The sequence below is a fragment of the Bidens hawaiensis genome, unplaced genomic scaffold (genome assembly GCF_021521415.1).
Source record: "Bidens hawaiensis isolate Kalapana, Puna unplaced genomic scaffold, B.hawaiensis_p1.1 tig00001685_1, whole genome shotgun sequence".
Classification (NCBI taxonomy): Eukaryota; Viridiplantae; Streptophyta; class Magnoliopsida; order Asterales; family Asteraceae; genus Bidens; species Bidens hawaiensis.
The window spans coordinates 1,267,376-1,281,679 of record NW_027491095.1 but is presented as its reverse complement, the minus strand read 5'-3'; the positions used below and the strand labels follow the sequence as shown (position 1 = coordinate 1,281,679).

Here is a 14,304-nt window from a genome sequence, read left to right as displayed (position 1 = left end):
TCTAATTGATATGTGTTGGCAAAGAGAACACATCATTTAGGGGGGGAGGGGTGGTGGATGTGGTGTGATCACTCATCACACACCCCACCCAATTATATTGTGCCACATCACCAACCCAAATTTCATCACATGTGATGGTTTTTTATTATGGGTGGTGGTGTGGTGTGATGGCGTGTGATGGAATTTTTTATTTTTTTTTGTAACTTTAAAAATTAAAACAATATTTAATAGAACTTAAAAATAAAAATAACAGTTTAATATAACATAATTCAACTTAAAATTTAGAAATAAAAAATAAAAGTTACAACGAACGTCTACTCCTCGTCTGAATCCGGAAATTCCAAACCTAAAGAACCTATATGCGCAACAAGATCCCATCTCAACCGATGATGAATATCTTCATCCCGCAAGTCTAATTGGACATCATCGGGAACGGGAACATGAGTCGGAGGATCCGGTACCCAATCTGGAGAAATTGCATTTCCATATTCTTTTATTAACATATTGTGTAATATGATGCATGCATACACGTAGTTAGAGATCGTGGGTTTTTTCATTGCATGAACCGGTCGACTGAGTATGCACCATCTACCCTTTAAAACATCGAAAGCTCTCTCGACATCTTTTCTTGCCGATTCTTGCAACTTCTTGAACGCCTTTTCATTGGTCTCGACAAGAAACGAAAAGGCTTTCACAAAAACAGGCCATTGCGGGTAGATACCGTCGACAAGATAGTAATCACGTCTGTAATATCTCTCGTTGACAAAGTACGGACAAAAAGGTGCGGTGCCATCTGTTACGTTCTGAAACAACGGTGATGTGTACAAAACAGTGATGTCGTTGTTTGAGACAGGAACACCAAAATAAGAATGCCAAATCCATAAATCATTTGACGCAACCGCTTCTAGTGAGATGGTCGGTCGTTTGATATCACCCCTAACATACGCCCCTCGCAACTCCCGTGGACAATTTCTCCATTTGATATGTGTACAATCGATGCTACCGAACATCCCTGGAAAATGCCATCTAGCCTCGTGTGCGGCGTAAAGACGTGTAATGTCGTGTCTTGTTGGTTTTCGTAGAAACTCTTTGGCATACAATTTTATAATCGCGTTACAAAAGAATTGTAGACATTCACGTGAAGTTCTCTCAGACATTTGTAAGTATTCATCGAATTGGTCGGGTAGGTTACCTGTCGCTAGTTGACGAATAGCGGGTGTGCATTTTTGAAACGGCGTAAAACTTCGTTTGCCTCTCGCGTCGTAAGATTCTTGAAACCATTCTTCGTTTGCTTCGACGTCGGCTACAATCTTTAAGAATAAAGATTTCGGCAAATGAAAGTGTTACCTAAACGTCTCGTCGTTGTACTTCGGCTCCTCCACAAAATAGTCGTTCATTAGCACGTCATGGACATGTATACGATCACGCTCCACCACCTTTTTCTTTGGACGGCTCGAGCCTTCAAGTTCTTTGTATAGCAACGGGAACCATTCGAGAATGTCATCGTCCGAAGACCTATTGGTGTCTAAGGGCATCAAGTGTTTCGGAAATTCCATATTTTTTTGTTATGAATGAAGGGGAAGTTTGAGAGTGTTTTTGAGTTGGATTTGGTTTATGTTTTTGTTTTGGTTTTATATTGTTTTTTTTTATTTAAACCCCCCTCCAACGGCTAGATCCCCACCCAACGGCTACATTTCTTCTTGGAAATCACACCCCACCAAGCGTGATGGCCATCACGCAAAATACCATTTTGCGCGTGACCATGGGAGCGGCGGCGGTGTGGGTTTTCTCATCACGCGTGACGGGGAGGCCACCACGCACCGCCCCGTCCGCCCTTAGTAATAGACTAACGATTATTAAGATATCTAACCCAATCCGCATCTCCATGAATAACATCTTGAAAAGTGACATGTCAATCCTTTCGGATTGGATGAGATGTTACAACTGAAGTAACCTAGCTAGCCATCTTGATAAGATACCAATAGCCCATGTAATGACAAACTCTAACACCATGACAATATCCAAATTTTAAACTCCGAAACAAACTTAACACTAATGAATGGGGTTACTAAACTCCGAAACAAACTTAACACTAACGAATAGAATTGTGTTGCATAATGTTTACTCTCACAAGCCATATTAGGGATGTTTCCTTCACACAAATTTTTTTAGTCTATTGCGTGCCCGAAAATCTAACACCCCCCCCCCCCCCCCCCAACCACCACCACCACCACCACCCACACAAACTTTAATTAAGTCCCCTGAAAAAAACATGGATCTTCCACTTTTTCACAAGATTTTTTTTTTTAATTGACGCTTGATCAAAAGCTTATGCATATTACTACACTCATTATGTTTGGACGTTTGGTGTGTGTATATATCCAAACAATCTTGCATTCAATTTTAATTTGATGATGATAAAAAAGTAGTTTAAAATTATTGATTACATTCTCTGTATCCAATAAAGAATGCCAGCAACTCACAAAAATATCATACCCGTAATCAGTTCATCGACCGTATTAAGATTAATATTATGTAATAATTCTATTGTACTTTCCTTTTTGATGGGTTATATAGTATTAAATCTGGATTGAGCCGAATATGGCGGCACCAGATCCCACCCCACCACAACAACTTTGTCAACTTTCATCATATTATTCATTATACGACGACTCTTAATAAGAATAATAATAATTTAAAACTAATCAGCCTCTTAATTTGTTTTTTTCTCTCTTTTAGTCTTGTTCCAACATAATTCAGATCAATGAATTAACTTCGATGAAAACGACATAGTATCCTCCTACGAAATAATAAAGAAACAAACACGTGGGCAAAGGCACACCTATCGTGTTTTATGACGTTTGTAGATAAACCATAAAACTATTTTTGGTCAATTTGTTGATAGGAGGCTGGCTGCTCATTCATTTCACGCAATCTTTTCCTGTCACTTTGAAAATACTTAAAACATACATAATTCAATGACTCACTGTTACTTAATTACCTTTTGTTCCTAACTTTTTTACTTTAATGAAAACAAAAGAGATAATAAAGTTGAATTTTCTTATCAAATTATGGAAATTGTACAAATGTTGAAGTTAACTAGATATGAGAAAAAGATTAAGACTTCCACCAACCATATAGCTAGGTGAGGTGAGTGCACCTTTTAGGACTTGGACCGGTAGAATGAGCATGCAACGTTGGCTTAAAGTGTCTTAGCCATCAGGTTTTACAGTTTTTATTCTTCTAATTATATTCCTTTGTTTTTCATACAATATGTTTTTTTAATCTTACAATATACAAACCAAACATAAAGTTATATGAATCAGTAACTTACTACAAATAATATGTTTCTATCCATACCGAAATATTTAACGTGTGACCAGGGTTGCAAGAGAGTTGAGCCGAACTTGATTTAGTCGGGGGGCATGTAAAGGCTTACGGTGTGGGTCAAGTGATTCTCTCGAAACTTTTTATATATCGTCTAAACGACTGAAACCTGAGGCTCCATAAATAATAAGTTGTAACATGGACATGTGTAATTTGATTGTCATTCATAAGCAATGGTATGATTGGTATCCAACAATCATATATTTACTTTGTCGTATAACACTTTTACTTTGGTCATTCTTTCACATCTATGCATTCTCACATGAGATCATTCTTTAGTACTCCATTCCACTCTTTTCATAATTAAGCTCTCGTATTATGTTTCATTGGCCACACAATATATATTATGGAAAACAATCCTAGAGTTGTGTTTATCAGAGTAACATGTCTCACCCATGGTAACTGTACGTTAACCACAGCATATGGCGTCACCCACGAAACTAGGATGATACTCACCTTATCCATGGTAGCGGTGTGATATAATCACAAGGAGCATCCGTCTAATTAGTTCTAAACATTTTTAACAACTCTTTAAACAATTCGAGTATTATCATTCATGATAATTGACCATAAGTTCCCTCTTTTGGTATAACTAACCAAAAGTTCCCAACATTTATTAACATCATTTCTAGAACATGAATTTTATATTCCAAGCAACACCACATATATGCATAGAATGTCTTGCATTAAAGCATTTCTTACTTATGGTAACTTGCTTTAGAAAGTATAAAGGCGTTGCATACACCATTTAATCATTTATCCAAGACTACCCAATAGAAGAAAATAAATAAAAGAAACCGAAAACAAGTATGAGTCTACATGAAACTGAAAAAACCGAAACAAAAACTTCCATATAGGCCTTCACTAGTCTGGTTAGCTAGTGAGTGACTAAGTGGTTCTTCCGGTCGAAAAGACCCCCCCCCCCCCCCCGGCGACATGCGGTTTGGTTCTCTGTTTTCCTAAAATTGAACTTATGTTTCGGTTTGGATTTTACATATAGTGAAAATCGAGAAAAGCAAACCATAGATTTTAGTTTTTAATTATATATATTTTTAAAATAATTTATAATGTACAAGTTAATTATCTATGTGACTAAAATATTTTCGACCAAACGTATAATCATATATAGTTATTACTTAATAAAAATAAAATGATTCAACCCAAAAAAATCGAAACCCAATGATTTTCAAAATATTCAAAACTAGCAGTTTCAATTTGGTTTTAGTCCAAAACCTACTAAAATAAAAGAAAAGCATGGATTTAGTAATATGCCGTTTGCTTTGGGGATAACCATAAGTCGTTAAAGATAACAACCGGCAAGTCAACAATAACAAAATAGTACGGCACCAGGTCGTTGAACCCAACACTCTAACGCCACATACAGGCCCAACTAACTTCCCCTGTTTCATTTGTCTATATATACACATTAATTTATCCAATTCCAATATTATCATTACCATCATCCCACAATAACAAATTCATAATAATATTTTCTGATCAGTCCGATGGCTTCATCAACTGCTACGGTGAGCTACGCGGACGCAGCTCGGTTGTACTGCATCATATACGTCGCACTTCTCGTATTATTAGGATCGGTTTCTGACGACAACTCTGTTTTCAATAAAATTAATCCCGTCGTTGGTCAAACCTGCGACGAAATTTATGTTGTCGGGGAAGGTGAAACTTTACACACGATCAGTGATAAGTGCGGTGACCCGTTTATTGTCGAAGAAAACCCGCATATCCATGACCCGGATGATGTGTTTCCTGGGCTTGTGATCAAGATCACCCCTTCTAGTCCACGTAACTAGAGAAAGTTTTACTTCTTTATATCAAATAGATGATGCTTATTATTTCATATTATTTTTCATCAATATTAACATAGTTTAGATTATGTGTTAAAAAGCGAAAACCTGTTTCCTATGTACATGAAGGCAGTGTTTTTTATGTAAACCTTGAACTTGATAAATGATACTGTTTTTGAAATATTTACAGTTGATTGGATATAGATGAATTTTTATTATTGTTATATTTATTTATTTATTTTTTTTTCTTGGAATATACTTGTAATGATGCATGTAAGATTGTTATTATCATAAAGTTATTAGATGGCGCTAGTCCAAATATCGAATCAATAGATTTTGCTTAAGTGATACAATAAAAGATAAATATTTGAGATGTTTTTAAAGTTAAACCGTGGTCTTAAATTCATTATTCAAACGTTTAAATTATAAATCCACAATAACTATGTTTTATGACCTTTGTTAGCAAGTTTTATAATCAAACCACTATTTGGTCAAGTACCGCAGTAGGTGTATTATCGTAATGACACGGGTCATCAAACCACTATTTGGTAATATAATGGGTTTTTTTTTTCTTTCTTTTTTTTCGTGCATACTTTTTATCTACAAACTTCGACCATCATTTCTAAAGACAATCAAGAGCAATGCATTTGTTACATTTATCCTAACATTTTTAAATGGGTCCCGCTATTTACACAAATATGTAACAAAAATATTCAATAAATGGCCAACATACTTTGGCCGACACTGACACTGAGAGACGAAAGTTTGGTGAGCGAATGAGATTATATACCCCAGTAGTCCTAGCCGTAAACGATGGATACTTTTACACTAATATATTTTAACATTTATTCAAGAAATAACATATACATTGAGTTACTTTTCCCACTCTTATTTTTAAAAACAAGATTATAAACACATTTTTGATTTTTGTGTGGAGGAATAGTTTTTGCAAACAGCCTATAAGATATAAGATTAGTTTGGACCTTAGGTTATGAGAAGCCCAAAATTTGCTATGGTTTTTATGTGGGCCAGGTAGGAGTATATTATACTTGAGTAGTGGTGCACAAACTAGCTTTTGGGCCAAAACAAACTGATTTGGAAATCAGTTAGGATCAAGTCAAATTTGGTTAGGCCTATTAACCGGATCGGTATAGAAACTAGTTTCCATAGGAAAATCATATCGGATCGGATCAGATTAGTTTCAAATCGGTTTCATCCCCACTTCGATTTTAAAACCATATTTCAAGTTTAGATACCCAAACCGATTTCAAACCATTGGCCTAGATCGATCGATACGATCCAGATTCACCTACATTGTTTCATATTGATTTTGGATTGTTTGGATGTGCACCTTTGATTGGTATGTACAGCATGGTATAACTTGAGTGAATCCAAAACTGACCGAGAAGGAATTGAAGTTAATCAATTCTTGTCTCATTGAGAGAGAGAGAGAGAGAGAGAGAGAGAGAGAGAGAGATGAGTGTCACCCGTAAAGATAGGGATGAGACAGGCGAACATGCCAACATGGAGGGAAGGTACACGATTCTTTGTAAAACCTTTAGCACTACATATAGTCTTAGCTAATAACATATTTAACATAATAATGATAAAAATAAACAAAAAATTAATGTAATTAGAATTTCCAAGAGAATTACCCCCCCCCCCCCCCCCCAACACCTAAAATAAAATGAAATTGTAACTAGAATAAACTTATGGTTTATCAAGATTTTATTCAATTAACCATATTTTAACCTTATCGTAACTAAAAGTATATTGCATTTATTATTACGTGTGTATACCACGTTGCTAAGTTTGCCTTAATTTACATAATATGAATGGTGTCATCACTAGAATAAAGTCTGGTTGTTCATCGACTTCCTTTATAGTCAACATCCACCCATCCTTCCCGTTCATATAATAATTCACATTTCTACATCATTCAATTTGTTAACATCAATCAAATTCACCATGGATCTCAGCTATCGGTGGACCTCCGTTATTTCTCATGCATCTTCTTTTATATTTGTCATTATCTTTATTTTTGCTTCTACTTCAACCTCCGAAAAAGGTACTTATATATATTATTAACTTCAAACGAGAGAAAGCTACGCCGTTAACCCTTTCTGATATGTTACTTGCACTTTAATTATTTTCTCTACAGCTCCATATTCCACATTTGCGAAAGACGCCACTCAAGCCCCGGCGACCACATCGTACAACTACATTGTAGTCGGCGGTGGAACGTCCGGATGTGCATTGGCTGCGACACTTTCACAAGGCGCAAATGTTCTACTCCTCGAAAGAGGCGATCTACCATACAACATCCCATCCGTCAACCACATTAACGGCTTTATCGACACACTAGCAAACCTCGATCCAACGTCAGCCTCTCAGACGTTCGTGTCCACAGACGGGGTGGTCAACCACAGGGCTCGTGTTCTGGGCGGTGGGTCCGCACTCAATGCTGGTTTTTTCACCAGGGCGAGTCCCGACTTTGTTAACAAAGCAGGGTGGGACCCGAACCTGGTGAAAGAGGCGTACGAGTGGGTGGAAAAGAAGGTTGTGTTTGAGCCAAAGGTGTTGGCATGGCAGAATGCGGTGAAAGACGGGCTGTTGGAGGCCGGAGTGCTGCCGAATAATGGGTTCACTTATGAACATGTATACGGGACTAAAGTTGGCGGAAGCATTTTTGACGAGGACGGGAAGAGACACACGGCTGCCGATTTGTTAGAGTATGCTGATCCAAGCAACATTACTGTACACTTGAATGCAACGGTGCACCAAATTTTATTCAAAGCCAATGGTAACAACATTAAATTCTACACTCGTCATATACATATATTACATATGGATAGTAAGTAGTAGATGGCATTAACTGGCATTAACCTCTTGCTTGTGCAATTTCTCAAAACGTTGTTGAAACAAATTATCCATTTTAGTATGGGTCGAAACATGTCTGGTTGGGTTAATGGACCTCCAATTTTCCGATTCATAAAAAGAATCATAAATAATTAACATGTTAGGTGTGATTAATAACAATTCAACTATAAGATCAATTAATTATAGTTTTCAAACGAAAACTATAGATTGTTGAAATGCATGAAAAAAGATTAGTGATGAAAATGTGATTATGGTAATCTCGTCTGATTGTAAAATCATGTCTTATACCATGTCCAACAGCGTTAAGTGTTTGTCACGTAATTACTGGTCATGTATTGGGTATATCAGTTTGGATTTCCAAATAGTCAAATCTGTACAATATTAACAATTTTAATATTTTTTTTATATAATTTCATCACCAAGGAAAATAAAAATATAAAAACTTAAACTAGTGAAATGGTAGATTATTTCCTCACCCAAAGAAAAGAAAAATCTACCTATACTATTAAAACTATATTACTCTTAATTTCACATGTTACTTAACTAAAGTAGCCAACTAAAATATATGCTAATAATATTACCATTTATAGAGTTATTAACAAAGTTACGGATATAACTTCAAGTGTTTTTATTCAAAGAGATTTTAGATATTTATAAATTGTAAAATTTTATTATTAATTATTTATATCTTATGAATCCATAAGTTATATGTTATTATGTATATTATTAAATTTAACTTTTTTGTTATATTTTTTAACCACCCATGTATTACACCCTAGTATAATATAAAAGGAAAATGGTTACAGGAAAAAAATGTTAAACGAATCTCATATCATATATTCTACCTGAATGCCCATCCTGATTATTTCGTGTTTGATCATTGGATTCAGGTTCTTTTTACATCTATAAAATAAACTTTGAGCAGTTTCGAGCCCGTTTAGCTTTAAACCATATATTAGTAAATATAATTAGCATATGCATTTAGATTGCAGTATAATATTTGTATTGTTATAATGATGTAGAGCTAAGAGCTACAGGAGTGTTGTACGAGGATATGCAAGGGAACAAGCATGTGGCAGTTTTAAGTGAAGGATCAATGTTTAATGAAGTTATATTATCCGCGGGCACACTTGGTAGCCCACAGTTGCTGATGTTGAGTGGTATTGGGCCTTCCAAACATCTAATAGACCAAGGAATCAAGGTGCTATTGGATCAGCCCATGGTTGGACAAGGCCTATCTGATAACCCAATGAATATAGTACTCGTCCCTTCACGCCAACCTGTAGAGATTTCACTGATTGAGGTTGTGGGTATTACCCGATTCGGGAGCTTTGTCGAAACTGCCAGTGCCAGTATTAATTTGCCATTGCTCGAAAAACTGGGTTCAAAACTTGGTCTTTTTGCTAAACAGGTGTGTAATGTACTAATGTGACATGTCCACATTTTTAAAAACAACATTTCCAAGAAGTATATAGTTAATATGTTTAATATGTATTTCAGAACACAAGTCTTGACAAGATAAAATCGATTATCGGACATCGCTTCAACTTGGATCTATCAGGACTTAACGCCGGGTTGATCCTTGAAAAGGTGATGGGTCCACTCTCATTTGGTGAGCTCGAGCTTGATACTAAAAATCCAAGTGATAACCCTAAAGTCACATTTAACTACTTTAAAGACCCTAGAGACCTTCAATCATGTGTTGACGGCATGCAAACCATTGTAAAGGTGTTGGAATCGAAACCATTGTTAAATTTTCGTGATCCTTTGCTATCGGTCGAAGATTTGCTTGCTCTAATGGTTGCTTTACCTCTGAATTTGAGACCTAGACATGTGAGTGCCCCATTTGATCTAGAGCAATATTGCAAAGACACTGTGATGACTATATGGCATTATCACGGAGGTTGTCAAGTCGCTAGAGTTGTTGATCACAACTATAAAGTTATCGGTGTCGGTGCACTGCGTGTTATTGATAGTTCAACTCTTTTGAATTCTCCTGGTACAAATCCTCAAGCTACTATGATGATGCTTGGGAGGTATTTATTAATCATATTATTCTTTTATTTTTCTATACTTTACTTTAAGAAAAGAAAGCAAACAAACTAATTTTTTTTATAATTATTTTTCAGGTATACGGGGATTAAAATGCTAGGGGAAAGATCGGCAATTCTAAGAAAGTAGGAAATGAAATATGTTCAAATTTATGTTATATTATACTATATATTTAAGTGAAGGTGGTTTAACTAATTACATCTACTACTATAAACCTTTTTGATTTTTTTATTTATTAGGTTTAAAAGTACTTGATCTGTTATCATAATTTACTTTTTTTTTTAATTTAAATCATTAAAATTTAAAGACAGTTAAGTACATGTAAAGATGTATTTTATTACAACTGTGAAGACAAACTCTAGTTGGGTTCTATTGGAATTTGTATCTCGGTTTTAAACTTGATAAGATAATACGATGAAATACTATTAAAAAATATTTAATATTTTATAAACATCTTTTATTTTTATCTTTTGCTTTTAACAAGTCAAAAAAAATCTCAGAAATTAATGCTCTAGAATCAACAGAAGAATAAATGTCATGTGAAGAATGAGAAAAAAAGTCACTTTTAGGAATGCATAAATGTCCACATTTGGGCATATACCAATTCTAAGATGGTTTATCCCATTACCAACTGCATATAAATGAAACCATAGATTGTCAAACCATCAAAAGTCATTATAAGCCTGAACTAAAATGCCAAAGAGCCAACGGAATAGATAGAAGAGGCTTGAAGCAATGATAACTTACCGGACTACTCTCTATTGGCATGTATATTGATCACTAGTTTTGCTATATTAACATGCCAAAGGAGAGTTGTCCTGTGATTGTTCATTGCTTAAACTTATATGTAAACTCATTTCAGAATTCATGATAAGATCAGGAGTTATGTATAGTGTGCTCATTCAAGAACCCTTCTTTACATCATTGAATGTATGTGCAAAACTTTGATTTAAAATATAGCGATGGGTGTATTTATAAGCAAGCAGCCATGAAGTTTCAGCGTTATGAGAACACACACCACGTTGATCAAGCTTAAATATGACTAGTCGCTTAAGTTTTCCATCAATAAGCAAGGACGTCGAGGTACGCTATTATCGTAATTTTGGCCCGCCCCAAGATATTAACTAATATAGAATTGATGAAGAACATGTATCCAACACTGTCATTCAAGAATATTTTCTTGTGAAGAAAAATCAATGTTTAAAGTAATATACTATAGTTTGCAAACAATATCATATATATAGTGATATTTTGTACTAGATTTCACCATTATATCATTACATATTTATGGAATTACAAATAACTTAAATGTAACAACTAAAAATGAAAATTATTAGTTAGAAAACTGATTTTGACTAAACTTAATAAGTTGACTTTAACCTCAACTGGCAAGCTAAAGTGTGCAACATAGTCAAGCTTGAAAAGAAGCATGTCAAATATAGCAAAAGATAATACTTTTCCTACACGATATATCAACAATCTCGACAACTATAAGCCCTTAGATAACCCTGATATATGTTAAAAGCATATCTATAGTAAAGTGTGAGACAATCTTAAGATGTATATCACACGCTGATGAAAAAGTAAAAACCGCATTTATGTTAAATATTTGGTGTAACATATTCACAATATAGAGTGGGTAAAAAAGGACGACATAGGCGTGACTTATAACTTCATGCATAACCAATAGAAAACCACATGGGTATGAGCTAAGATATGGCATTTAGCCTCATTATTTGATCGAGCAACCTTATGTTGTTTCTTAAAGTTCTAACTCATGATTAGAAGAGTCCGAAGAACATAGCATATCTAATGGGAGAACGTCGACCATTCAGACATCTTGTCCTGTATTCATCGATAAGTATGCAGATCAAGGTGACAAGATCGGCAATAGTAAACCATGAGAACTTGGCTCCAAAGATATCGAACAAAATCCGGTGTATATTTGTAACCTTGTTCTTTATAGTGTCGATATTCTAACCTTGTATAGTTGGTACATTCTTAATTACACTTTGCAAGAGTTGAATACGATATTGAAACGAACTTTATAAGTCTTTAATTCGAGTTGTGGTTTGGAAGTGGTGACTAAAACAAAGTGTCCTTTTTGCCACAGATAGATTGGGACAGAAAATATGACGTTGTCTGTCCTTGCAGTTGCTGGACTCTCACCGTCATCTTTTTAGCCAGACAAATCGGAGATAAAGACGATCAAAAGTACAATGCTTACTTTTTTAAAGGAAGGTTAAAAGATATCAAATACAACAATAGAAAGAAGTGTATGTGCTAATTTATAGACTAAACTTTTTATAATTCATAGTTAATCCAGAAATATTCCGTTTCAAACATTGCAAGATAATTACAAAACTATAGGTCAATCGACATTTTGTAACTTGTCAATCTAGCATTCATGAACGAAACAATTTACAAGTCAGTAACATCTTTAATTCAAATTACTTTAGCTTTTTTACTTGCAACATCTTCAAGGCCAATAGTTTCGGACAACAACTAATATATATATATATATATATATATATATATATATATATATATATAGGTATAAGTGATGGATCTTGTGAGAAGTGATATTACAGCGAGAAGTGCGAGAAGTGAATGTATAAGTCCATTAATCCCTAATTTCACTCCCTTTCATATGATGTTACATACATATATGTAGGTTGGTTGTATTTATGTGTTAATTACACATTCAAACCAACCTACAAACATATAAATGTACCGAACCACATTCAAACCTATGTACCTACACACATACAAACATACATACACATATACAAACATACGCACCTACACACATACATATGCACCTACACATAAGAAGTGGAGTGAAATTAGGGATTAAATGAGTTACACCTTCACTTCTCGCACTTCACGCTGTAAAAAAACTTCTGAAATGATCCAATACCTATATATATATACACATACACACGTGTACGTCATACATATCAAATTTCTAGTCATTCTTTTAAAACACACATTTTCCCTCAAAAACGTCATTTTTTTTTCCAAATTATATGTCATTTTATTTTCACGTAACCGCCACCTTTTACATTTATAACATCATATTTTATTTTGATAAATTATTTTAAAATTAAGTTTAATTATTTAAAAAGGGTTTTGCTTAAAGTAGTCTATCTTTGAACACTTACATTTTTTCAATTAAAAAGGGTTTTGCTTAAAATGGATATGTAATTGGGATTAAACATTTATGAGTTATCTTCAAAAAGTTACTGATATAACTCACTCAGTATAACTGACTTTTGCACGTATGTTAGATTGTTTGCGGGTTAGTGGGTGAAAGTCGGGAGCTCTTGGCTGGGGCGTAGGCATTCTTATGGCATGGTTGGGGCATTCGTAGAGTGTAGCTGGCTTTTGCATATATGTTAGATTTTTTTGCAGGTCAGTGGGTGAAAGCCGGGGAGCTCTTGGCCGGGGCGTAGGCATTCTTATGGCATGGTTGGGGCCTAAAATTTCAGCATGTACCTCAATGATGGCGACGATATACCCACTCGGCTTCACCTACCTATGATGAGTACCCGGGAAATGCCTCCCCCCCCCTCTTCAAATTAAATTACTTCCCAAATGAGGGAGTTAACTTAAGTAACATTGGCTGTAAACTTGAATAGCTATTTTGCACACCTTGAAAACTAATACATACGAGTTATGAACAAATTTTTTTTTTCTACTTATTTTTAAACAAGTGACTTGTGCCCATTTTATACCAAATTACAAATTACAAATGGTGGTCGATATGAACGTTACCAGACAAGTTTCTGTTACCCTGATGATCGAGGCATATGTCCTTCACTTAAGTTAACCGATTTCGAATTCCAACCCTCCATCTCCCCCCCCCCTTCGATTTCGATATGGTTTTCTTCTTTCGTTTTTTTTTTTGTAGTTTTTATTATTTTTTTCTTTTTCCTTTTTTCCTTGTTTTGTTTTTTTAGTTAGTTGTATTATTATTTTACAAAATCATTATTTTTAAATCCAATGGTTTATATTCTAATTAATAATTTTGTAGCTTGCGTTTCGTTTTGCATTCATCAAACGCCAAAGCGAATGTCGGTACCTTCCCATCATAAGAAACTGGACCGAACTAACATCGATTGAGTTCGTACCGCATTCCTCTTGAAGCGCGCAGGTTGAATGCAAATAATATAGAAGT

The 14,304-nt window shown here is 34.9% G+C and overlaps 2 protein-coding genes across 2 annotated transcripts; both read left to right on the top strand.

Moving 5' to 3' along the window:
• The first annotated feature begins 4,892 nt into the window (after positions 1–4,892).
• LOC143592054 (uncharacterized) lies at positions 4,893–5,198 on the top strand. Its single transcript, XM_077072073.1, has one exon. The coding sequence runs from the start codon at positions 4,893–4,895 to the stop codon at positions 5,196–5,198; it is 306 nt and encodes a 101-aa protein (XP_076928188.1).
• Positions 5,199–6,912: 1,714 nt separating this feature from the next.
• On the top strand, positions 6,913–10,310 carry LOC143591055 (protein HOTHEAD-like). The gene is made up of 5 exons (XM_077071374.1): positions 6,913–7,260; positions 7,354–7,995; positions 9,095–9,492; positions 9,573–10,108; positions 10,202–10,310. The coding sequence occupies exons 1-5, from the start codon at positions 7,161–7,163 to the stop codon at positions 10,251–10,253; spliced, it is 1,728 nt and encodes a 575-aa protein (XP_076927489.1). The 5' UTR covers positions 6,913–7,160; the 3' UTR covers positions 10,254–10,310.
• Positions 10,311–14,304: the final 3,994 nt, after the last annotated feature.